At 40.3% G+C, this 23,228-nt stretch overlaps 1 protein-coding gene across 14 annotated transcripts in view; it reads right to left on the bottom strand.

Annotated features, from left to right (window-relative positions):
- The window catches only part of CALD1 (caldesmon 1), a 180,822-nt gene that overhangs the window by 11,130 nt on the left and 146,464 nt on the right, over positions 1 to 23,228 (bottom strand). For 5 of the 14 annotated variants that reach the window (XR_011904049.1, XM_072340278.1, XM_072340260.1 and 2 more), the window contains 6 exons: positions 19,958 to 20,104; positions 17,450 to 18,365; positions 16,729 to 16,809; positions 11,839 to 11,987; positions 6,287 to 6,470; positions 4,403 to 4,543 (listed from right to left, as the gene is read on the bottom strand). Coding sequence is in view for 12 of the 14 variants with exons in the window: in XM_072340278.1 (XP_072196379.1) it covers positions 4,403 to 4,543; positions 6,287 to 6,470; positions 11,839 to 11,987; positions 16,729 to 16,809; positions 17,450 to 18,365; positions 19,958 to 20,104 (1,618 nt within the window). In the remaining 2 variants the exon portion in view is untranslated. The remainder of the gene's footprint in view (positions 1 to 4,402; positions 4,544 to 6,286; positions 6,471 to 11,838; positions 11,988 to 16,728; positions 16,810 to 17,449; positions 18,366 to 19,957; positions 20,105 to 23,228) is intronic. The other 9 variants (XM_072340323.1, XM_072340306.1, XM_072340333.1 and 6 more) reach the window with 3 other exon arrangements.

Genomic DNA, 23,228 nt, shown 5'->3' with positions numbered 1-23,228 from the left:
CAGGGATAGCACACACAGGTGGCAAGAAATAAATTAAGCAAAACGTTACACAACAATATAGGAATGCATTTATACATATTAAATATTTTATAGATGCATTTTGATCTCTGATCGTGCAAGAAGTTGCTCACTTATTAAAAATCCAGTTTAAATGTGGGAGTCAAAGTGTGCTCTATTCCATCTGTACATGCTCCAAGAACAGAAACTGAATGAAAAAGGAATGAGTTAATACACAGTTTGAGCCAATGACATGGGAAACACGTACCATCTAAATATTTCCAGTAATGTTTGTTTGATGCATAGTTTTAAAATGATTATTAGGAATTTAAAATTGCGTATTGGATACTATGCAACAAGATTTATTGTAAATGGACAGACTGAAAAAATTACTTTCAGGAAAAAAAAAATGTTGAGAAAGAGAGGGAAGAAGAAACACACATAAAAACAGAAATCACTTTCTTATAATATAATATAATTTTATCTCATGTCTCAGAGGTAGAAGAACCTGATGGAAATTCACTCTGCTTGATAGCTGGTAGTCTCTGGGAGTAAATAACTTCTCCTTAGTCTTGCCTCCTATTCTCTTTTGCTTCTTTAAGCACTGCTGGGATTTTTCCCCGCCATCAGCAGCATCTGTGCAAAAGAAGCCAACTTACTCCAGTCTACCTGGAAGACCACAGTGTTGCTATCAGCAGCAAAGAAGGGAAAAAGCAAGCATCACAAATCCTGCCCTTGCCCTCCTGTTTTCCTGCCACAAGAACAGATCATCTCCTAGAAAGCACTGATTGAGCAGAGTCTAATTCTTTCTGGTCAGTGCTCCAGTTCTCAGATATTGAGCAACAATGAGATATGAGCAGATGGGTCTTCAAAAATAAAAACAAAAAAAAAAAATCTCAAGCCTGAAAAGTCCTGTTTCTTACTTAGTTGCCAGTGCTGCCTTGTGGAAAGCTGGCTGCTACATAAGCCCATGCATGGCAGAAGATGTCTGCAGCAAAAGCAGGAGATATCCCCAGTGCCCTGGTGTCCTCCTGCTGCTTCCTCCACTTAGTACCTCACTGCTTCTGCATTTGTGTAGTGTTGATGGAGCTCCCCACCATCACCAAAGGAGAATCAGTACTGAAATATCCTGTTCTCTTCTGAATAAACTAGAGAACAAGATGCCAATAATCCTCTTTCCAAAAGAAAGCATGAGAAATTAACCTCTCTAAAACAGAAAGGAACTCAACAAGTAGGCAGGAAATCTCATTCTTCTACTGCAGAACCATTTGTGAGAACTAAACTGGAGAGAGTATGAGGAGGTAGAGAGGGATGGGAGAGCAGCAAAGGCAGTTCCAGAGACTCTTTCCTTTGTTCTTATGAAGACTAAAAAAAGAAGAGAGAGAGAGAGAGAGCAAGCAGAGGCAGCACAGAGGTTTAGTATTGCAGCTAGAACCTCTGGGGAATCCACAGCCTTAATAAATCCAAGCTGCACTGTCCCAAAGCTAGGAATGAATCTAGACTATATTCACTTTGCATCTTTCCTTCTTACTGTCCCCTCTGAAAGAACTCAGCCCCTGTGCCCTCTCTGGAAAGACTCCATGCTGCACAGGCTCCAGCACTTGAAACTCCCCTTAAAATTAACTGGTAAAGTCCCTGAAGGTGCCTTGTCAGTCAGTACTACCTCTCCTTTCCTATTCTGTTCACTTCGAATTCAGTCACCTAGCTTCTAGGGACAACAGAGCTCAATTCCATCCCACAACTCCGACTCCCATTTTGATCATGACAGCAACCAGCTGTGGTGTCCTCTGTGGTCCTGCTGAAACAGCATCTAAGCTTTTAGGGATGTATTTATTTAACAGTTAAAACAACAGGAGTTGATCAGCACCTTGTAGACCGTGATCTGTTATGGACAAACTAGATAATCACATTAGTACCTTCTAAATACATGTATTTTTATTAAGTTCATGTTTGTATCTTTACATATCTGCGTCCACCAGCTATGTAATACATGGAGATGAGTTGTACATCTTTCTCTCTAAATTCTGAGTCTCCTCATCATGCTACTCCATGCCTTGCTTGATGGATTAATGCCCCATCCATAGATGATAATACACCATACTATTTTCAGCCTCTCTCTCTTCCTCCCTTTGTTCTTGTGGTCCATCTCATAAAAACACACATTCTGCTCTCTTCATCTAAATCATTTCTAGGAACTTCTTTTTCTTCCCTAAAATTCACAACATCAGAAAGAACACAGGAGAAAAAGATCTAGAAGAAGACAGAATGTGCAGATGCATCATCCAGTCTTCTAGTGCTGAACCTCTTTTTTTTTCCTTTCTTAATTCCAATGGCCCACCCACAATTGAGCATTTATGGCTCCCACATGATTCACAACGCATCTAACCAGAGGATACATTTATCAAGGGAGAAAATATGTGCCAGATGCTTTACCACTCAAAAGATAACTTGGTCAGTGTATAACAACCAAATGAAAAGACTGTACACCGACCAGGTTAGGCCAGCTGGAGAAGTCTGTCGAAACAAAAGGTGATGACAGACACTTTTCTCTAAAAAACTGGAGTTTGGCATTGGGTTATTAAAACTAGATTATTTTCTCCTCAGCTACTGACCACAGAAGGCCAAGAAACAGTTTTGGGCATGAAGATCAACAGCATTACATACATATTCTGGCCACCCACAGACACCAGACTGAAATATGTACAGTATCACCAATTTCCAGAGAAACTGAAAGAAAAGTGCGTACAGAGTTGCATCTATCAGTTTGTGTAACAAAACAAAACAAAACATCTTCTACCTACCAAACTATAAAAACAGCAGCAATTACCATCGGTAAAAAGAAATGAACCTCAAATGCTTAATTATTGGAATATCCCAGCTTTCCTCTAAAAATACTTTTAGTAGCGTCAATCCAAAAGTTCTCTGAAAGCTGTGAACCTCCTGCCAAATCCACCGTTTTGTCCCACTCTCCCCAAAATTATGATCTGTATCTTGCTATTATGTGTTTTCAAGTATAATTTTCTCTCTTCTGAGTCATCTGTGAACTAAAGCTCCAAACATATGTCATAAAAGGCATCTTAATAAACAGAAGGAAGGGAAAAAAACCCTCTCAGGAGGACTGGGAAGAAACTGTGCAATTACAGTGTCCATTCCTGACACAGCCTTTTGCAACCAAAACTGCAAGACCAGGTTTATCTAATAGGACAGAGTTGTGAAGCTTGGCAGCCTTCATTTACAGCTGTATGTGTTCTGTCCTCAAATTTCAGGTTCAGATGTTCCTGAGGAGTCAAAGCCAAGTCCAGCCAAAAGTATCTGGCCACTGTATTTGCTGGAACAGAACCCAAAACCATATAGGGCTGAAGCTCCACATCAATTTGAGGAGTGAACTTTGTAAGCAGAAATGTCATTCTGACAAAACGCAGCTTTGCCACTCACGAATGGCATTTCTTCATCCCATGCAGACCCAATTTATGATCTGATGCAAGCTTCTACCTGACAACCTCCCGCCTAGTTCTTTTTTCCTCCTTGGGCCTACTAAATGGTCCTTTTTGTCACACATTTTGGATTTTCATTTGACTAATACCTCAAATTGGGGAAAAAAAAAAAAAAGGGGGGGGGGAAAAAAAAAGAAAAAAAAAGATAGGTCAAAATGCTAAACAGATCTGTAGTTTGAGCCTGAGCTGAGAAAGAGAATAGAAAAAATACCAAAACAAAATTCCCAATAATTTCACTGGGTCCAAGATTTCTCTTCCATGCTGAAAGATCATTCCAATGATTTATCTGACATGCAAAATAATACAGGCCACAGAAGACCACTTAGAAACTCCTGCAGCAAGAGAATGTTTTGTTTTGTTTTTAAATATTATGTAAGAAAATGAAATTGAGCACAGCATTTCCAGATATTGTTTCAGAGGGATTAGGCATCACATAGACCTCCCATATGAGACACTTTCAACTTATGATACTTAGGCTGAATGTACTTAAGAGACAAAGTAATGTGGCAATGAAGAAAGTAATCATGGATATGGAAAACGACAAAGAACGTCTGTGATCTTTTCTGCCCCAGCTCACAAATCAGTCCTATAATAAATTGAGAAATTAGAGTAGAAACACAACTCTGAGTTCCCAAAATAATTTCCTCTTGAAAGTGATGAAGCATTTTGGACATTATTGACATTACTGAGTAACTCTCAGGATAGACAATTTTTTAGAAAGCATCTCTAATCTTCAATCATGTCAATGAATTAAGTCTTGAAGCTGCAGGTTTTGGGCTAAGACCTATTTCAAAGCATTGGCCCAGGTATGATATCAAGTATTTCCACAATGCTTTGGTGTTGGGTAGTTGCTTTGGACTGCAACACCCATTAGTTTTTTGGTACTAAACAGAAGATAGCAGGGAGGTTACCTTGAAAGATGAACCTTTAGGACTGAAACATTTAAATGGCTTCTTTTCTTCAGATACGCCATCTTCAGGCAATTTCTGACGTTTCTCAGCAGCTTCAGCTCTTCTCCTTTCAATTTCTTCCTTCATCCTCTTCTTTTCCTCCTAAAAAGTATTAATTTATGCTTTCAGAAGCCACATTACTGTTACAAGACTTTGCTATCTGAATGCTAGTAACATACTGGTGACAACACATCACAGTAGCAAGTGAAGAAGACAATTACTCCATGCTCCTTTAATGTCTCCTCACAGTGATGTCAGCAGATTTACCGTCTAACAGTGTCACTTACAGAGAACAAAGCACATTTATAAAAACATGATTTCATCAAGGACTCAAGGTCAGAAACTTAGGTATTTGTATTTGAAAATATTTCTGAAGAACACTCAGTTGAACTGAAAAAACCTGCAAACAGGTTTTCGAGTGAACTAGTCAACCAGCTTGTACAGACTGCTGTTTGTCTAAACTGGTATAAGAACCAAAAAATCTCATGGTCTCATTTTGCTTCCCAAATTCAGTTTCTCTGTACCCTCAAGTTTCACCTTTGTACTGTTTCTCTCTCATTCTTCTCTAGCAATTGTGCCAAGGTTAATATTTCATGTGGAAAAAAAAAATTGATAAGATGCCCAAAAAGTGAAGATGAAATGCTTATAGTTTTCTCTCCAGAGAGAAAACGAGTTTTTACTTTCAGAGTTGCAAGTTGAAGTACAACCACTGTGAGTGCTGGTTAGCAGAGTCTTTTTTTCACACAGTAAGTCACTGTGGAATTTCAGCATCTATTCAATCCTACTGTAAAAAGCATAGCATGTTAAAGCAATTGGCATTTATCTACGAGCACTATTATTATTCTTCCACCATTTGTTTTCCAAACAAGTAAGATTCCTTAATGATGCACCAGAGATTTTAAAATTCTATTTATAAAGTCTCTTGGCAAAGGAAGCACAAGCAAACAGATGTGCTTGGGTACTCAATATTTAAACAGACAAAAATATCTTCCTAATGAGATCTTGCCCATCATAACTGTATATAACATTAGCATTCCAGTTCATCTGCGGCAGATGAATTTTTGCCACATCCTTTCTAATTCAAGTTGTGCAACATCAAAGAGACGCTGAAAATAAATTAAGAAGTCTGTGGCTATAAAAGTCTCCAAAATGTTATCCAAAAAAGAGTATAAATATGCAGATGCTGTAGATGGCATCCTGACTAATTAAGACATTATTAGAGCCTTGTCTCCCTTGAGGCTGGAACTGCAGTTTTTCTTGGTGTCCTGAATGTTTTACCTTGGGTTCTCAATGGAATATCTATGTGATGTGGTTGACTGATAAAAAATACAGCATGCCTGCAGTTAAATCTGTAGGTCAGAGGAATGAGATAATTATAATGCCAATGGCATATTTGAGATACGACCTATCCATTGTGATAGACCATCTCGAGACACAGGCTAAGAAACAGCCATTCTGGTATAGCACATGATCCAAACAGAAGGCTCAAACAAAAAACAAAACCTGAAGCGAAGTCTAGCTGCAAATCCCCACACAGACCTCAGGCAGTATTGGGTTCACAAAGGAGAAGCACACTTTGGCCTGTATGCTTGTTTGAGTTTGGTCTTGCTTTCATTGTCACATGCTCCTTCCTCACCTATGTGCAAGTTTCCCATGGTATCATTCTGCCCTTTTGCTAAATGCAGATTCATCCATGTCCAGCCTCACTAACTTCTTTGTCTAGAAGTGTCATTACTGTACAGATACTGTTGTAAAGAGTTACTACCTAATCTGAGGCGAGTGGAAGCAAAGGAGTTACAATGAGGAATTAAAATCAGAAAGCAATACTTAGTCCTTTACACTTACCTCCTCTCTGATTTTTCTCTCAGCCTCCTCCTGTTTCTTCTTCTGCTCCTCTTCCTCCAGGATTTTCCGGCGCTCCTCCCGCCTTTTCTTCAGCTCATCCAGCTCCACAGCTGCCTCCTGCTGTTTCTCCTTCAGCTTCTCGGAGTCAGCCTCAGCGTTTGCAGCTCCTTTCAAATTGGAGCGGCTGGGAAAGAAAGGAAAGACGAGGTAATGCACCACAAGTTTTCCCATCCTGGCTAGAGTCAACCCGATGTCCCACATTCACCAGCAACACAAAGATACTCTCTGCAAGCTCTTTTGCTCTTTATAAACTCAGTCAAACTCAAAGCATTTGGGGTATGTGTCAGGTAGGTTGGGACACTTGGAGGAGCATGTCTCCCTTCCACTGTCAGTGAGGAAGCAGGCTCATGCACTTGAGACAGGGGCTGGACCACCCTGCCTGAGATCTCAGGCCGCCTCCATTTACATCACAACTCAACAACTAAGCTTTACATATTTAACAGCTCTGGTAACATCAGCAAGATGCATCTTATCAGCATCTCCATGAGGAGATATGAGGGCTGCTCTGAAAGTAATGCCTCCTATTTTAAGATGTTGGCCAACAACGTCAGAGACAGGTTTTGTGGAATGGCAGTAGTGGTTGAACCTTCCTGACAGTATTCCATTCCATTTTGCAGCTGTGTGACGGAGGGCAGCGGAGAAGCAGTCTGACAAAATGGCACCTGACATGGAAGTGCATATGAAGCAACGGTGCCACCAAATTCCTCCACAAGGAAAAAAAATGGCACACTGACATTCACTGATGCTTGTTGAACATTTCTGGAAACCAAATAGTAGATGTGAGCACAGTGAGGTGGTGCGTTTCAACTATGGAGACAGTGACATGAAAAACAAGCCACATTCTGAATGGCTATGCACAGTAGTCACCCCACAATGTGAAGCATGTCTTGGTAGCTCATTCACACAGATCAGACCAGGGAACTGTTTATGGAGCTGAACAGCAGTTCCAATGCCTTAGAAACAATGGAAACAACACTGGAATATTGCAAAGTTTGCTTCAAGTGGGTCTCAAGAATTCTCACACAAGAACAGAAAGAACACCATATGTAAGTTCGTCATGAACTACTGAACAAACACTAGGATGAAGATGACAGTTTCCTGGATCATAACATTACTGGTGACAAGGCACGGTGCTGCCACTAAAAGCAAGAGTCAAAACTGCAGTCCAAGCAGTGACAATATCTGAATTCCCCATCAAGTAAAATGTTCAAGATGCAGTCCTCAGCAGGTAAAGTGATGTGCACCGTCTTTGGGATAGGAAAGGGGCAACCCTTCTGGATTTCCTGGAACCCAGACAAACAATCAATCTGACTTCTGCATCATGCTGCTGACAAAGTCGAGGGCTCAAACTTCCAGGGTCAGCCCAGAGAAGAAGACAGTCTTTATCTTGCAACATGATAACACCAGGCCTGTACCAGTTTGAAGGCACATTGCCAGTCTTGGCTGGACTGTCCTATACTACATCTGTTTGATTTGGTACCTTGTGACTTCCAACTGTTTGGGCAGGTGAAAGGTGGACTGTGTGGCCATTTTCCTAGCAAGTGTCTTTGGTGACCAAACCAGATACAGAAGGAATCAGAGTGGTGAGACTAGTGCAGTTTCAAAACCTAAAACATTTTTAAAAGCCTAAAAATGTTCTTATGTAATCCAAAGCACCTATCACTAGGATTCAGCAAGCTTGCATGAATAGAAAGGTTCATCAGAACTTTTGCTGACATTTTCCAGGGGAAATATGACTTTAATTAAGGAGGTGGAAATTATTTATTAATGACAACTTTCCACAGGAGAAAACCAGAAGTTTTCCAACCAACTCTAATATGAGAGACAGACAGAAAGAATACAAGGAGTGAGGGGTGGGGGAAGAGTATTTGTATAGGTGAAGTGCATACTTTCAACAGAGTCAGATAGTATCGCCTAATTAAACAATTACCACAACAGTGTTTAGTCAAATGTCTACTCCCTGAGTATGTTTAGTGTTACTGCTGACAAGGAGAGGTACCACAGAGGTATCAGTGTGCTATCCACAAAGGGACAGAAAAGGAATGTACTTACTGAATTTTTTTATTTTTATTTTTTTAAAGATCTTTCTGTTCTGTTCTGTTGACAGAAAAGTTGGGATATTAATGTCTTCATTAATGGAACCAGAGTGTTGTGGAATCGAATGCCAGAAGACGGAACAAATCAAGTGTTCCAACAATAACAATAACTTAGAGATGATGAGATTAGAGATGACAACATGAAGAACAAATACATAAATTTGCAGTCTGCTGAATCATACCCAGTCCTGCAAAGGCACTCTCCATTCAAATAGATCTCTCATCTAGATGGGGTTAGCCATATAAAACAGACTGTAGGATCAGAGCTGAATTATCTGTGGTTTCAATATCGCAATAGGATCTGCTAACACAGATTACTCTGCCCTCACATGGAATTACCCGACTGGGAAAAAACTCAGCTGCAGCAGGGCAGAATGTATTATTTGGAAACTGTATTACTAAAACAACATATGGTAAAACAGCATAACCAAAACGACATCCTGATGTGAATATCAGCTGTTGTGCTTCATCTGTGAAAGTTCAAAACCAATGTGGTAAGACCTGACATTTATTTTGCAATGTGTTTTTTTGGTTTTAGAAAGTCTTTTCTATGTATAACAATACAAAGCAAAGCTAAAGGGAAAGAATTCCCAGAGGTATGTGAACTTTTGTATCCCCAGGACATTCTCACACCTGATTTTCCAGAGTTATAGCTACATAGTATATATTTCCCTAATATCACCTTATCACAATCCTTTTCTGCTCTAGGTCCTAATCCTGAACGCGTTTTTGCCATGGAATTACTCCATTCATTGAAATGGAGCCATAAAATCACCCTCCATCAAAAGCATTGTGTAGCTGTGAGTAGTTCCTAATAAGGGTTTGCATCAGGTAGTGCTGTATAATTAGAGTAAGGAACTCAAGTCCATTTTTAATTAAGAAAACATAAATACATAAAACTAAAGCACCAAGAGAAAACACTGTAGACTATTTGTATTTTCACTTAGGCTGCTCAAAGAACAAAGTGAGGGCCATCTCCTGTGGTTTGAGGTATGGTTTTGGGTGGTTAAGCCTGAAATATTTCTAATGTAATTTGCAGAGATGACAAAAAGTCACGAACCTTAATGGGGCACAAGGTGTTTATAAAGATCCAATTCATCTGTCCTGCCCGGACCATTAAGAAACTTTTTTAAATGTTTTCCTCCTTCATTTCATGGTTGCAACTTTTGTAACAAACATCCCAGGAACCTAATTAATGTATTAATTAATTGTTCTTGCTATCTGAAGTCTGCATTGTCCCAGCCAGACCTGCAAGCTTCAGGTCCCCAAAAACCCAACAAGTCACTTCTAGTAGATGTAATGGTCTAATTTTGGGGTAGTCCTGTGTGGAGCCTGTTGTTGGACTCAATGATCCTTATGGGTCCCTCCCAACTCATGATATTCTATGATTCTATGACAAAAGTTTCAGTTGCAAGGGAAAATACACTCAAAAGAAGTGGGAAGATAACATTTGCCCTGTTTCTCTTAGCAAATAACTACTCTGTTTTATACCAGTACACAAGAAAGGTTAATCTTCAGTGACTTCAGTGCAGACAGCCTCAAAGAAATCAACAGTTACTCTCAGCTTTTAACTCATGAAAAAACAAAGGTAGAATCAAGTCTTATGATTTTTGTTTGAAGACCTCAAGTGTCCTCCTTACAAAGGAGAACACTTCAGGTTTCTAGCTAATTTTTTTCTCACGGAGCCTTTCGCTTCTGGTTTTGCATAATCTGAAACAGGAAACAATAAACTGGCTGTAATTCTCCTTATTTTCCTCCAACTCCCCAAAATCCTCCGTTCTCAACGGATTCTGGGAATCTCCATTCCTTACTGTCAACAATGAAGAATTAGTACTGAGATGCTGGGTGGAGGAAGAATTTCATAAATACCTCCTTGGTGCTAAGAAATGAAGATGGTTGCTGGCTTTCAGACAAGGAGGAAAAGGAAAGAAGTGGTTTGTGGGAACCAAGAATGTCAGAATAACATGAAAAAAAAAAAAAAAGCACTGCTTCATATTTAGCACTTTTGCATTCCTGTGTGAGAATGCAGAGGAAGGCAAGTGGGAGGGGAGATGAGAAATGAAAGATCTAAAAAGCCTTTTTTTTTTTTTTTTTTTTTTCCTGCAATTTTCTGACTGACATGAACAAATGAGATGCAGATAACATTTTCCCTTAGCCTCCACTACCCTATTTTGTTCTCAGTCATCACCATTGAGAGTTAGACAAGTTACAATGCTTCTTAACGAGTATCCGATGTGTTCATGCAAAAACAAGAAGGAAGCTCCAAACAAAGCCTTACGTTAGACATCCTTCTTCACACATTTGGAAATTGTGAAAGAAAAACAGAAAAAGAAGGAAAAAAAAGAAGAAAAAGGGAGTGGAAACTCAAATCTCCATGTTGCCACCAAAGCCCGTCTCCCACAGGAAGTGAAACAAATGAAAACACAACAAAAATACTTTCAGACATCTTTTCTCATGTTATTGATGATGTGACCCCAGTCACGATGTAGGACAGTTCTAAGGAAGGACCATTTCCTGCTACTTCATCTCCATGCTGCCTGACTCTCTTGGTCCTTTGGCCTTAGGTCAGGGTGTCCCCAGGGTCTTTTGAACTGCATTTTATTTTGAGAAAGTTTGATTTTCCAGGAAGAATCACAAGGGGAGTGCTGAGATATAACAGCAAAATCCATCTGCCCCACACAGATTCCTAACTGTGCATGGGAAGCTTAACCTGTTCTTTGCCTTTGCCAATGTACAAGAGAAAGAGAGGTGCATAGGAGAAAAAAGAAATATTCCAAACAAACAAACAAAAAAAAATAAAGCACTTTTTCACTGAAAAAATATCATTTATATGATATTAAAATATTTTTAACTGAAAAATATCACTTTTGTAGCAGAAACATTAACTACAATGTTTGCTTAGAGAATCTCCACCTATCAAGAGGTACCAACTGAATTGTGCTTCATACTGACATGCATTCTGACTAAAAGCAAGTGTGTAACTAAAAATTATTGAGATCCAATTTCAGGCTGAATTTGATTTTAAAAATTTAGGGAAAACAAAATCTGGAATGCAGCCATCACTGGCCTCCATGCAGACAGTGGAATGAAATGTCCCCCAAGGAGGAAAAAATCCAGCAAAGAAAAATAAGTCACTCATTTCTACTGAGGAGCAAGGTTCTATTTACGTCTGCTTTCTGTACTTTATCAGTGTAGCAATGTGGAGGTAGCCTGCTAGAAAACTGACCAGCAGCCTTAAATCAGACCTAAGCACTCAGCGAACATTAGAGCCTCCTCTGATGGTGCCAACCTAAGTCTTGCACACAGCTGCTACAAGGCTATTCACCAGAGACCCCAAGAAGGCCCCCTGCTCTGCTCTAACACAAACAAAGACCAATGTGCTTGGCTGGAACTTACCCAAAAGCATTTTCAGTAGATTTAAGTTTGGGGGCAGTGAGTTCACGTTCTCCATTCTGTGCCTTTTGTTCTGGAACTCCCTTTTTACGATCCCAGACACTTTTCATTTCCTCCTTGGGTGCTTTTTCTTTATCCTTGTTGTCTTTTACCTGCTCAGAAGATACCGTAAATCACAGGGGAAAAAAAAATGTCACAGTGAGGCTTTACCAATATCAGTCAAGGAACAAGAATTCCTTGAACAAGTGATTAAATCAGCAGCTGTCTTCAAAATGATCACATGCTTTAAGCCAAAAGTAGACTTTTTAGCTTTACAGTTTAGAAATACAAACATCCATCACCCTGCCTTCCTGATCCAAATTCACAACGAAAACACCTAAAATAACCAGTCTTCTGTGAAAGTTTATTGCAGCTACCCAAGTGGTAGCATGGGGCTTGGCTGCTACATCTTTCTGTAACTGCACCTTCCTTAGGTTCTTCAGTCCTCCTCACTTCCACTGCAGCATCATTCATGTGCTGACTATAAAGATCCTGGACTGCACACTCTTTGGGGCTAGGCTTGTTCATATGTTCTTGGTTAAGAGCACTGGAGCAACAGAAATCATTTATAACCTTCAGTTCGCTTAAACAAAGCTCATGCTATTTGGATGTAGGCAGGTCGTTCTGCAGCACAGCAAGAGAGTGCCAACAGAACAGAGCTAGCATTTCCAGCATCACAGCAGGTGGATGCCTCAGTACTACAGGAATAATGACAAAGATAAAAAGCTGATCTCTGTATCGAAGTATAAGTCACTCTGACAAAAAGCGCAGTCAGAGGATGGTCACCAATAGTGTTATTAGGCTCAAATATTTAATCCTATGAGGAAATGTTCTCTCAAATATTCTCTCTGGAAACACTAAAGTAAAAATTCTCCCTATCCTTACCATTTTTTACCCTATAATTTTTAAGAGCAATCAAGTATATTTACTGCATGAATTTCATTCTTCAGTATCCCCCTATAGTTATGGGCTTGAAGCATTTACCAGAAACATCCTGATCTCAGCATGCTCATGGCTGGATGCTGAGAAGAAGCAGAGTATACAGATTGACTTAAGTCCTTTGTCCTCAGGCAGAATTATTCCCACGATGAAAATTAGCTGAACTAGAAGCCTAAATAAACTTTCAACAGCAGCAGAGGAAAACTTTATCCCAAAAATATCTCTTTTCCCTGGCTTTACAGCATTGGAGGAAGCCAGCAAGAAAGGAAAGGAAAGGAGAAAAATACTCTCGTCTCTTGCTATCCCATTTGCTAATTAAAAAGCAAAAATAATTTCCATAAGAGTCCTGTCTTCAGCACAACTGCTTTTATGGCATTCCATGTGGCATCAGGAAATAAAAACCTACAGCAGACCACACTGAGACAGCACATGCTGCGCGTCAGTACCGAGCAGTTACGCTGCTCCAGTGAGCTTGCTGCTGATGAGGGATGTCAGACACAACACACAGAGACATCTGCTCTGTCCTGAGAGCAGGCAGCAGTGGCACAGACATTCCCTACAAGCTCCTGCCAATGGGCTGTAGCTGCAACCTGGCATCACCACCCTAACAGACAGGAGGGGAGCTCGGTTTCCATGACCATGCATTCTTTGGCTGTGATGCTGTGACTGCTAGCAAGCAAGGTCATTATTGCTAGCTGCCCCAAGAAAAGGTTTCCTGTTTTCTAGGAGCTGTGTTGAGACAACCAGTGCTATTCATTGAGTCTAGCATATACTGCTGGACAGCTATGACTTTTGGGTGCTCCCAAATGTGAACAAGTTTCTAGCTTGTGACATGTTCACAGCAAAAAAAAGCTCTGCTGCCTGTTAGCTCAGGGAGATACCAAGAACAGCAATACTGACTGTTGTATGATCTCAAATGCCAGGATGTCTGTGTTGGGACTTTGAGAGCGTAGGATTTCCTTTGCTGAGATTTTCATCAAGACCTTTCTCAGTCTCATTAAAAAGCTGATACTTCCAGTTGCCTGATGTATTGAAGTCCACTGGGGAGAGTCATATCTCTTACATCTTAATTGAAATTGCTGAGAAAACTAATATTAAAACAATATAGTTTAAAAAAATAATAGGTTAGGAAATAGCATTTCAGAAGCTAGCAGGATTTATGGTAATGTGCACACATTTGAGAAAACCATTAATGCAGCTTGGCTCCCTTATTCAAAAAGATGATAGAACAAGATATTAAAGAAATATTTCACAGCTTTCAGGTCCAATAATTCTCCTACTAATTTTAGTGCCAAAACTGTGATTGATTAGCACAGGAACAAAAACCATTATGCCCCACTCCAGAGGAAGACATCAGATAAAGTATTTTCCCTTGTCTCGGTTCTTTCCTGAATTACAGGCCAATTCAGCATCTGCTGAATTTGGTGAAAAGGACTGCTCTGATTCTACTTGTAGTGAACGTGTGGTGCTACCTGAACTGAAAACAATCCACACTCTCCCTCAAATCTCGAGCCTCAAGTCAAGAAATAACACAGCCAAAACCATGCTATGCTTACCTAATTTTCAACACAAATTATTTATCTTTTAATCTTTTAATCTCCATACTAAGTCTTTTCTGTTAGGCTCTTATGCTAGCATTTGAGTGTCAAGATCACTAAGTCTAGAGCTTGAACAACTTCACCCTGCACTGGATTGGTTATTGAGGTTGGAACCATTTGGCACACTAAGCTCTTACTTGCACTCAATTTCTTAGTGTCTTAAAAGCTGTAGGCATCTGGGTCTAGGGCTTTCCACGAGGAAAGCAACTGTTGCAGCATGTCTAGCCAAACTAGAAGCAGGAAATACCAGGAGTCTCACATCATGAGAAAGCTTGTTCTTACGAGCTTTCCAGGATAGTTTTGAGAACCCAAAATCATGGGGCAGTTCAGAGAAGGAGACAGATTTTTTTATTATTAATTTTTTTTGCTAGTTTGATCAAAATCTGACATTTGAGGGCCAGATTGTAGTCACATTATGAATAGATATGTGCTCGTGTTGCACAGTTACAGAAGCAAAATCTGGTTATGTGAAGAAAATATTCCTTCTGGGATCATGTTTGCAATATACCACCATCCTCTTAATTGCATATATGTGTCTAAAATGAGTCTCATTGAATTTTACTCTTTGCATGGGGGGAAGGAGTAGAGATAGGAACCCGATCATTACTTTGTTTGGAGTCTGAAATTGTCAGTTTTTCTTCACAAGCTAAGAAGCAACAACTGAGATATTCAAAACTGAGCAGGATATTTCAAAAGTTCAGCTTGATACACATGCACAAGTTTCACCTTTCAGTGGATGGACATGCAGCCCTGCACCAGAAGGGAGATTCCCTTAAATTGTCTCAACTTGAGCATCCAAAAATGGAAGCACTAAAATCACAAGTCACTTTCAAATGTCATGACAATTCCCTGGAAAATCCAATCTTATGGACATGTCTTAAAGGGATGATGGGAGTCCCACTGACAGCTGAGTGAGCTCCAGGCAAACACAGGCAGGATGTTGTGTCCCAGGCCCTCCCCACCCCCAAAATCAACATCTTTGGTCAAATGTTTAGAGCCTTCTTTACACAGTGAATTGTAATATTCAAAGATTGTGTGCATCAGTGAATATTACAAGCTGGTTCTGTCGAATGAACAGTGTTTACGTAATCCTTATTTTTTCACAGTTCCTCTTGTTTCACAATTGGTCATTTGGGGTACAGTGTCTGTTAAGTTTTTCTAAAGCACTGTTTAGATGTATCTCACAGCTCTCATTGAACTCTTTCCCTTTCTAGACTGTTATTTTAGCACATTGCCAGTCTCTCTCACTTTGGAACCTTTCTTCCAATCATCTTCATAGCATTATCTTTTCAATCTCACCTGCATTCTACTAAAAATATGGACAAAATGTCAGGTAACTGGACTTAGAACCCTGTGACATGATTTGTCTTCACCTCTCTCTGATGGAGACCTAAGTTTCTAGAGCATGTTCTGAATCCATCAAGTTGCTTTCCAGTAACCAAGGACAATAGAGACGATCCTCTGAAGCCCTCAGCACTCCCAGGCAGACAGACAGGCACAAACTACCTGTCACTAAATCTCAGTGTTGCAACTCTTTTAAAAGCCCCGGGAACCAGTTTGAACCCATACCTGTGCAAACCTGTAAGAACCTGATTGGTCTCAATGTCTGATCAGGATCAGAGGCTATTCTGATACCTTCTGCATTGACCCGAAAACACACTGAATATGGCTCCCTTTTTGTCAGCTGTAACCTGAAGTGTAAATGGTTCCCAAATCTTAATTACTTACCAGACAGTAAAACACCATGGCACCAGCTCCTGTGTTTACAGTGGAAATGCAATGCAGTAATTTTTGTAGATTTTCTCTTTAAAACAGAAGAAGAATCTTGGGTATGCACAGTTTATATCATGTGATATTGCAGCTTTGGGGAAGATGATTAGTTGAGATACTCAAGTGGCCAAAGGGTCTAGATTATTATTATTACTATTTTAAGAGTAGCTCTCAGTCACAGGGGAAAAGTTCACAGTAAAGTGAGAGGAAACCAGGGAAGGATCATTAGTTGATACAGTCCTGAAGAATTCATCCCTAAGGTGCAAGTCATTCTTGCATTATTGACAAAAGCGAGTTTGACTGAAGTATTTGTTCTAAGACAAACAGAACTTGGTTCTAAAGACACAGAAGAACCAAATACTTAAGCATACACTGAATGTTAAGCACATGGGTAGCTTCATCTATTTATTTCAGCAGGATTACTCATGTTCTTGAAGTAAAGCACATGTTTGAGTACTTTGCTGAACAAGCAACATTCAGTTACAGGTCCCTTTATTTTTTTATCTCAAGTTTCCCTACAACAACTAATCAACAGTTTACAAATTACCTGATCTTTTTTGGAGGTAGGTTGAAGCTTCTCTGGTAAGCTTTCCTTTTTAGCTTCCGCTTTAACCTCTTTGTCTTCCTCCTTTGTTATGGATTTTTCAATAATTTTTGTTTTAAATACAGTATGAAAACATCATTCTACAAGCACTTTTGTTTCTCCACACAGTGCTCAAGTACCAATCCTGTGCGCAGCCACCTGTTCCTCATGTGCTGTTGTGCCCACATCTGCGTGTACAGCCGTGCTCCCTCCTCCCTCTCCAAATGTTCCCATTCCCCCATCTGGGCTTTTCTCACTTGCATGGCATCATGCTCACGTGTTCCAGCAGAGAGCCCTTTCTTGTGATTGCATTTAACACACACATTCCTCACACAGTTTACCAGGTGCTGATAATATTTTGTGCTGAGTTGTGTTTGCCTCAACCTTCTGTCTTACTTCATCAGGTCAGCTTATAGCAACTGAGAAAAAAAAGGTAATAAAGAACATGCAAAGCTCTGAACATGCAAGGTTTGCTCTGAACAATGGGGTGAGGACAGGCATGTTATGCATCTCATTACTGGTAAGCAGAAGCAAGGAGTATCATTTTAAAACAAACAGACAAAGAGAGTTAGTTGTTTAAAAGCAGGAACAAATCTGTGAGCAAATTTCAATTCAATTTTTTTTCTTGCATTACATTTCTCACAAACCACAGGTGTCTTAATTTGGTGCAGAATGTTTACTGTACCTGTTTTCTTAGCAAATCTGCTTGAGCTTTTTCCTCTTGTGCTTTCTTCTCTTCCATCTTTTTCTTTTCCTTTAATTTTTCTGCCTCTAACCTAGCCTTTTCTTCAGCTGCTCTCTTTTCCTCTTCTGCCTTAGCCCTCTCTCTCGCCTCAGCTGCTTTCCTCTCCTCTTCTGCCTTAGCCCTCTCCTCAGCTGCTTTCCTCTCCTCTTCTGCCTTAGCCCTCTCTCTTTCCTCAGCAGCTCTCTTCTCCTCTTCTGCTTTAGCCCGCTCTCTTTCCTCAGCTGCCCTCTTTTCCTCCTCTGCTTTCTGTTTTTCTTCAGCTGCCTTCTTTTCTTCTTCTGCTTTTAACCTCTCCTTTTCTTCTGCCTCAAGTTTCTCCCTCTCTTTCTCAGCCTCTTCCTTCTCCTTATCTGCAGCATCAGTTATACTCTGCTCCCCTTCCAGCACAGCATTTGTATCATTCTCTGCATTTACAGATAGAGCTTTTGTTTCTACCACCTCTTCTTTATCTGTGGACTTTTCTGCTGCCACATCTACCTGATTTTCCTCTGTGGGTACCTCCTTTGGTTTCTCCTCTTCCACATCTTTTTCTTCTTTTTTTCCCTCTTCTTCTCCATCTTGCCTCCAATTGTTTCTTTGGTACGATTTGGTAACTGTTTCTGTTTCCTCGACCTCATAGCGTCCTTGGCGTGTTTCAACCTTTTCCTCTTTCCCTGTGGTCTCGTTTTCTTCCACATTGTTTACTTCTCTCCTGCTGGGCACTGACAAGCTCCCATCTGTGATCGTTGGGTCAAATTCCTTTTGACGTTCCAGGGCTTCCTGTAGACGTTTTTGGCGTCTCTCTTCCCGTCTTGCCAGTCTCTCCAACAATGCAGCTTCATCATCTGTACTACGCTTTGTTTCTTCTTCTGCCACACTAAACAAAAGCGACAACTTGATATTAAAAAAAGTTTTCTAACAATGTGTGCATTTAGCTGTTTCTAGAAAGAAAAAATATCATCTCTGTAAGATCATGGTTTGAAAACACAACAGGTTGCCTAATTCAAATTTTAGCAAAATGGTTCAGGGGATTAATTTGGGCATTTCAACATGTATAGGAATGTGGCATTTCACAATGTCAGAGACTGGAAAGGTTCCCTTCTAGGCAACCTCTGACAGCCGCACCGACAGTCCCCATGAATCTAACTGTCCTTACTGACCTGGATGCTTGGAACAGATGAGATATAAACAACCTTGAAAAATTCATCCTCCCACGGTGCACCCTACTGCAGAATATGTGATAGATATCAGCTATCTTTAACCCACCCCTTCAGCTTGGCCAGAGGTGTACATGAGAACTCCTTGTCATGCACAGACTAAATTCTGGAAGATGCTAGACAATGAAGATACCTTCTGACTTCAGTGACATTCTCTAAGAATGAGAAAGTGGTTAATCCCTTTCAGCAGCAAAATCCACAGACACAATCTATAATGTGATAACGGTGCAGTGTAGCTGTGATCATCTGTTTAGGGACAAAAATTTCTTAGGGATCGGAATTTGCTAGCACAGATCTTAATTTAAGCCATGCCATTCAGCACCTATAGCTATCAGGACTGGATCTCACTGTCAGCGCCTGGAGGCTTTTTGTCTCCTTTAAAATTCAGCTTTTTAATTCTCCTATATGCATGTTTGTTCCTTCCTTCTAGTTGTTTCTGTTCATTTATTTTATACTTGAAAAGATTAACCTGTAATCAGGATGTTGCCATTTTCTTACCTCATTTTATTTAACAAAATGCTGCTTGAGCTCAGTATCTATTAGTTTGCTATCACAAGACATATTTCTGGTCTCTTCTATCAATTGTGTTATAGCTAATAGAAATCTGGATGTATTATTTGTTACTATATGAGACTAAACCAACAGTAGATAGACTGGAAGGCCAACACTGCCATCTCAGCTTGTGATAAGCAGAACTAACTCCATCAGCTTTTCTGATGTTTAGAGCTATATGACCCTGACAGTGACAGGTGAGAGCTGGTGTCTAGTGCTCACACTCTCCTCACAGGCACATCTCAAACACAGCTTAAGGCCTGGGGGCTTTTTCCCAATGACACCAAGGCCTCCATAAGCAGGATCACTACATTTTTTTTTTTGGCTGTCCATCTATGAAAACAAAAGCTGGGTTACAAGGACCTTTGTGAGGCAAGACACCAAATGCTAAGGGAATGAGAGAGCAGAATGTACTGGAGTCATTTTCCTCTCTAAGCTCCAGATGAGCTACCCCACAGATGCCCTGAGGATGCTCTGGGAATGTGTCACAGGGCTAGGCCTGAAGGCCAGTTTCAGCAGTGCTCCCACCACATTGCGCAGACAAAGCCAGTGGCACTTCTCATGGGGTCAGGTCCTCCTCACAGCGAGGATGGCCATACCTAATGCTTGAAAATTAAGCAGCAAGACAGACCCTTTCAAAATATTTCTCTCCTCTGAACAAAAATTATAGCTGGCTTGTCAGTAAACATCAACCATTTACCTGTTCTGGGCATTAACTTCTGATTTCTCTGTTACTTCCCCTGATGCATCTCCTTCTTCCTTTTGCCGCAGCCTTTCCTGTCGAGCTCGTCGACGACGTTCTCTGGCAGCTTCTTCGTCATCATCATCATTTCTCTGGTAGGACAGCCTGCAACAAAGCAGGAGAGAGAGGGAAATAAAGGGACTGTAGCACATAGAACTGCATGACTGAAAAATCACACAAAAGAAGCTGCACATAGCACAGTAAGCACAGCTTGCTGTGGCTGCTTCATACAGTGTTTAGAAAATAAAGTGTTGAGTTTATTTTCTAATTTTCTCATTTCAAGGCTTGAGTTTGTGTTCTTTTTCAGAAACAAAAATGACAAAGTGGCAATAGTGAAGGCAGCAGCCTCACCACACTTTCAGCTTGCTCCTAGAACACATCAAGACCATAAGACCCCAGCCTGATAGCTAAGTAGACATCCTGCTGGACTTCAACCTGATCCTGCCAGGATTCACTCAACAGTTTGAGCAGATTATCACTCAGGGTCCCATAACTAAGATTGGATTAACTAAGTAGCTTTTCATTAGACACCTCTTAATTAAGAACCACAGAATCATACAATCTATAACAACATGTTTTAAACGCTGACAATATTCCAAAGCTGAGAGACTAGAAACCGGGGAGACACAAGCATGACAACTCTTAGTACTCAGTTCTGAATGCCAAACATCTGACACCTACAAAACCTTTGTGAGCCCAGAGCCCTGCCAGGATAAATCATTCAAGATCTCTGCTGGGATGAAAGGCTACGGCTGAGAACCCATTGTGTTCTTCTAACCCAACAGATGATTACAATTAGTTTCATCCTACTTGAAAAAGAAAGCAAGACATTACAATCCCAATAATCCCATGACCCATTCAAATCTTTGGCAAAGTGCATTATCACTGCACGAGATAAAGTGAAAGGCCTGCATTCCTGTTATCTTTTAGTGCAATGAAAGTGAAATAGGAAGCTAACATGTGCCAAACCCAATCAGGGCATTCATTTACTTTGCATCTAGAAGAGAGATATGATGGTTAAGAAGTCATCCTTAATTATGTAGTTGTTTACTTAAGACAGCTCTACAATGCAAATACAGAAAAAAAAAATTGCTTGCACGGAGCCGAAACAACCACAGTTGCAATTCAAAGAATAATTTAACATTAAAAGTAAATGAAAATATTTTGATTTAGTCATGAATCAGACTCTTCAGGTCCAAGCCTCTCCCACTGCCTTGCTGCAGTACTGTTTTTTCTTTCCTCAAAGAAATACAGATTCTGCAGAGATTTGGTTAGTCTAATTTTGCCTTAAAATGGAAGCTAAAGCCCAACATGGCTGAGTTATTTGCCAGACCTTGAACAGCAATTTTATCCAGTGCAACTTTCCTTGGCCTTAGTGAACTGAAGGATTTCATTTGTTACTTTTCATGCTCAACGTCAAGAGCTTGCAACTCTCTCCCTGTACAAAAGAGCTCCTCTCAAAGAAGGTGAAAACCAGGAGCTGTGAAGGGTTACATTAGTGGAAAGGGGAAGAAAGGGAGAAGAAGAATTAAAAAGAGATGAGGCAGAGAAAGCAAGGGAAAATACTTTCTGTTGCTTCTAAGCAATTTTAAAAGGGTTCAATATTTCCTTAAGGTCTTGGACAGAAAGCATATAATAATAATAGCAATATAATAATAACAATAATAATAATATAAACCAGTGAAGTCTTTAATTTTCAGAAGAAAAAGAATAAAACTGCATTGGCAAAGTGACCACGGAAGGCCAATTCACTAGAAAGATTTTCTGTCTACAAGAAGCCTATGATTAGCTCTGAACTGCCAACATAAGGGCATAAGACCTTTGCTTCTAGCCTGTGGCAGCTGGGTAACAGCCGTGACTGAGTCAGTTCCCAGTGCCAGTAGCTCAGAAGCTATCTTTGCAGAGAGACCACAAGAGAATGAAGTATTTATCCTACTTTCTGCACCCACACAGAACTTTCCTAGATAGTAAGGAGAACAACCATTTTTAAAACACTCTTTAAAATGCCTTTTTGAAACCAACAGTTCCTCAGAAAACTAAGAAAGGAAAGAAAAAAAAAATACTCTGAACAAACAACTTCCACCAAGCAGCACTCATTAAATATGTCAAATGAAAGCAGATATGTATTTCCTGTCCTTGGACACATCACATAGATCACCTGTTAAGAAAGCTGACAATCTCCTTTGATATCCTTGTATATGCACTGCCTCACTGTGTATCAGAGTGTTCTCTTGCAGCAGGAGAGCAGAGATAGGGGCTCCACTTTTAAGGATCACAGCATGCAATTCTGTTCATCAGTGTGGATGCACAAAACATTCTCAGTAACATGGAAATAGGAAGCAGCCATCACAGACTGACAGTAGAACAAGCTGAAACTGTAGGCTGTGGTCAGCCTTAGCAGGCTCACGAGCATGCCATGAGAAAACTCATAACGTGATCAATTATGAAGAGACTCAGCAGTCACCTGAACTGCAACTGACTTATCATGAGAAACTCAGTCAAAGCAACAATGGGTGATACAAGCCCAACACCTAACACTTCTTCCCGTGAAAAACACAAGTATCTGATGACAGTGCTCCTCCCACTGATCTCTTAGTCCTTGCGCACTGAGGTCATTCACCCTACACTGGCTGGCACACCGCTCACCTTTCCTTAATTAGCTAACTCCCCTTCTCCCTAGAGTGACAGGCTAATTTCATGAAGAGTAAAACACAGGCAGGCATATAAATTCACATACCCTCCACTATATATTTTAGATCACAAGAAGACTGAGGTTCCCTTTCCTATTGCTACAGCTCTCTCTTACTCCACATCACAAGTCTTCCCAGACCAAGAGTAAACAACCAAGCATGAAGCCAGGACTTCAGTCTTCTGTATCAGACACATGGAAATCAAATGATCCATGCTGGCTTGTGCACCATTGGAGAACTGCCTTCCTGCCCAGCATGCACACACCTCACAATCAAATTAAAGTAATCTTACTTCCATTTTTCACCTTCTGCATAACTGTTCAAGTCCCTCTCTGCAGCTAGCTGTTCCAGCTATCTTGGGTAATGAGAGCACAGCACGATCTCAAAGAAGTATTCCAAGCCTTCTGATATGTGACACTTCTTATTAAATATTCAGATAAAAAGATGGCTATATTATTTTACCAACGGTGTTACACTGATTTAAATGACAAGCAAAAGGAAAAAATAGCATCGTTGATTACATCTCCCTGTTATTCCTC

This window comes from Excalfactoria chinensis, chromosome 1 (genome assembly GCF_039878825.1).
Source record: "Excalfactoria chinensis isolate bCotChi1 chromosome 1, bCotChi1.hap2, whole genome shotgun sequence".
Lineage (NCBI taxonomy): Eukaryota > Metazoa > Chordata > Aves > Galliformes > Phasianidae > Excalfactoria > Excalfactoria chinensis.
The sequence above is the reverse complement of the archived record's forward strand: the minus strand, read 5'-3'. Positions and strand labels throughout refer to the sequence as shown.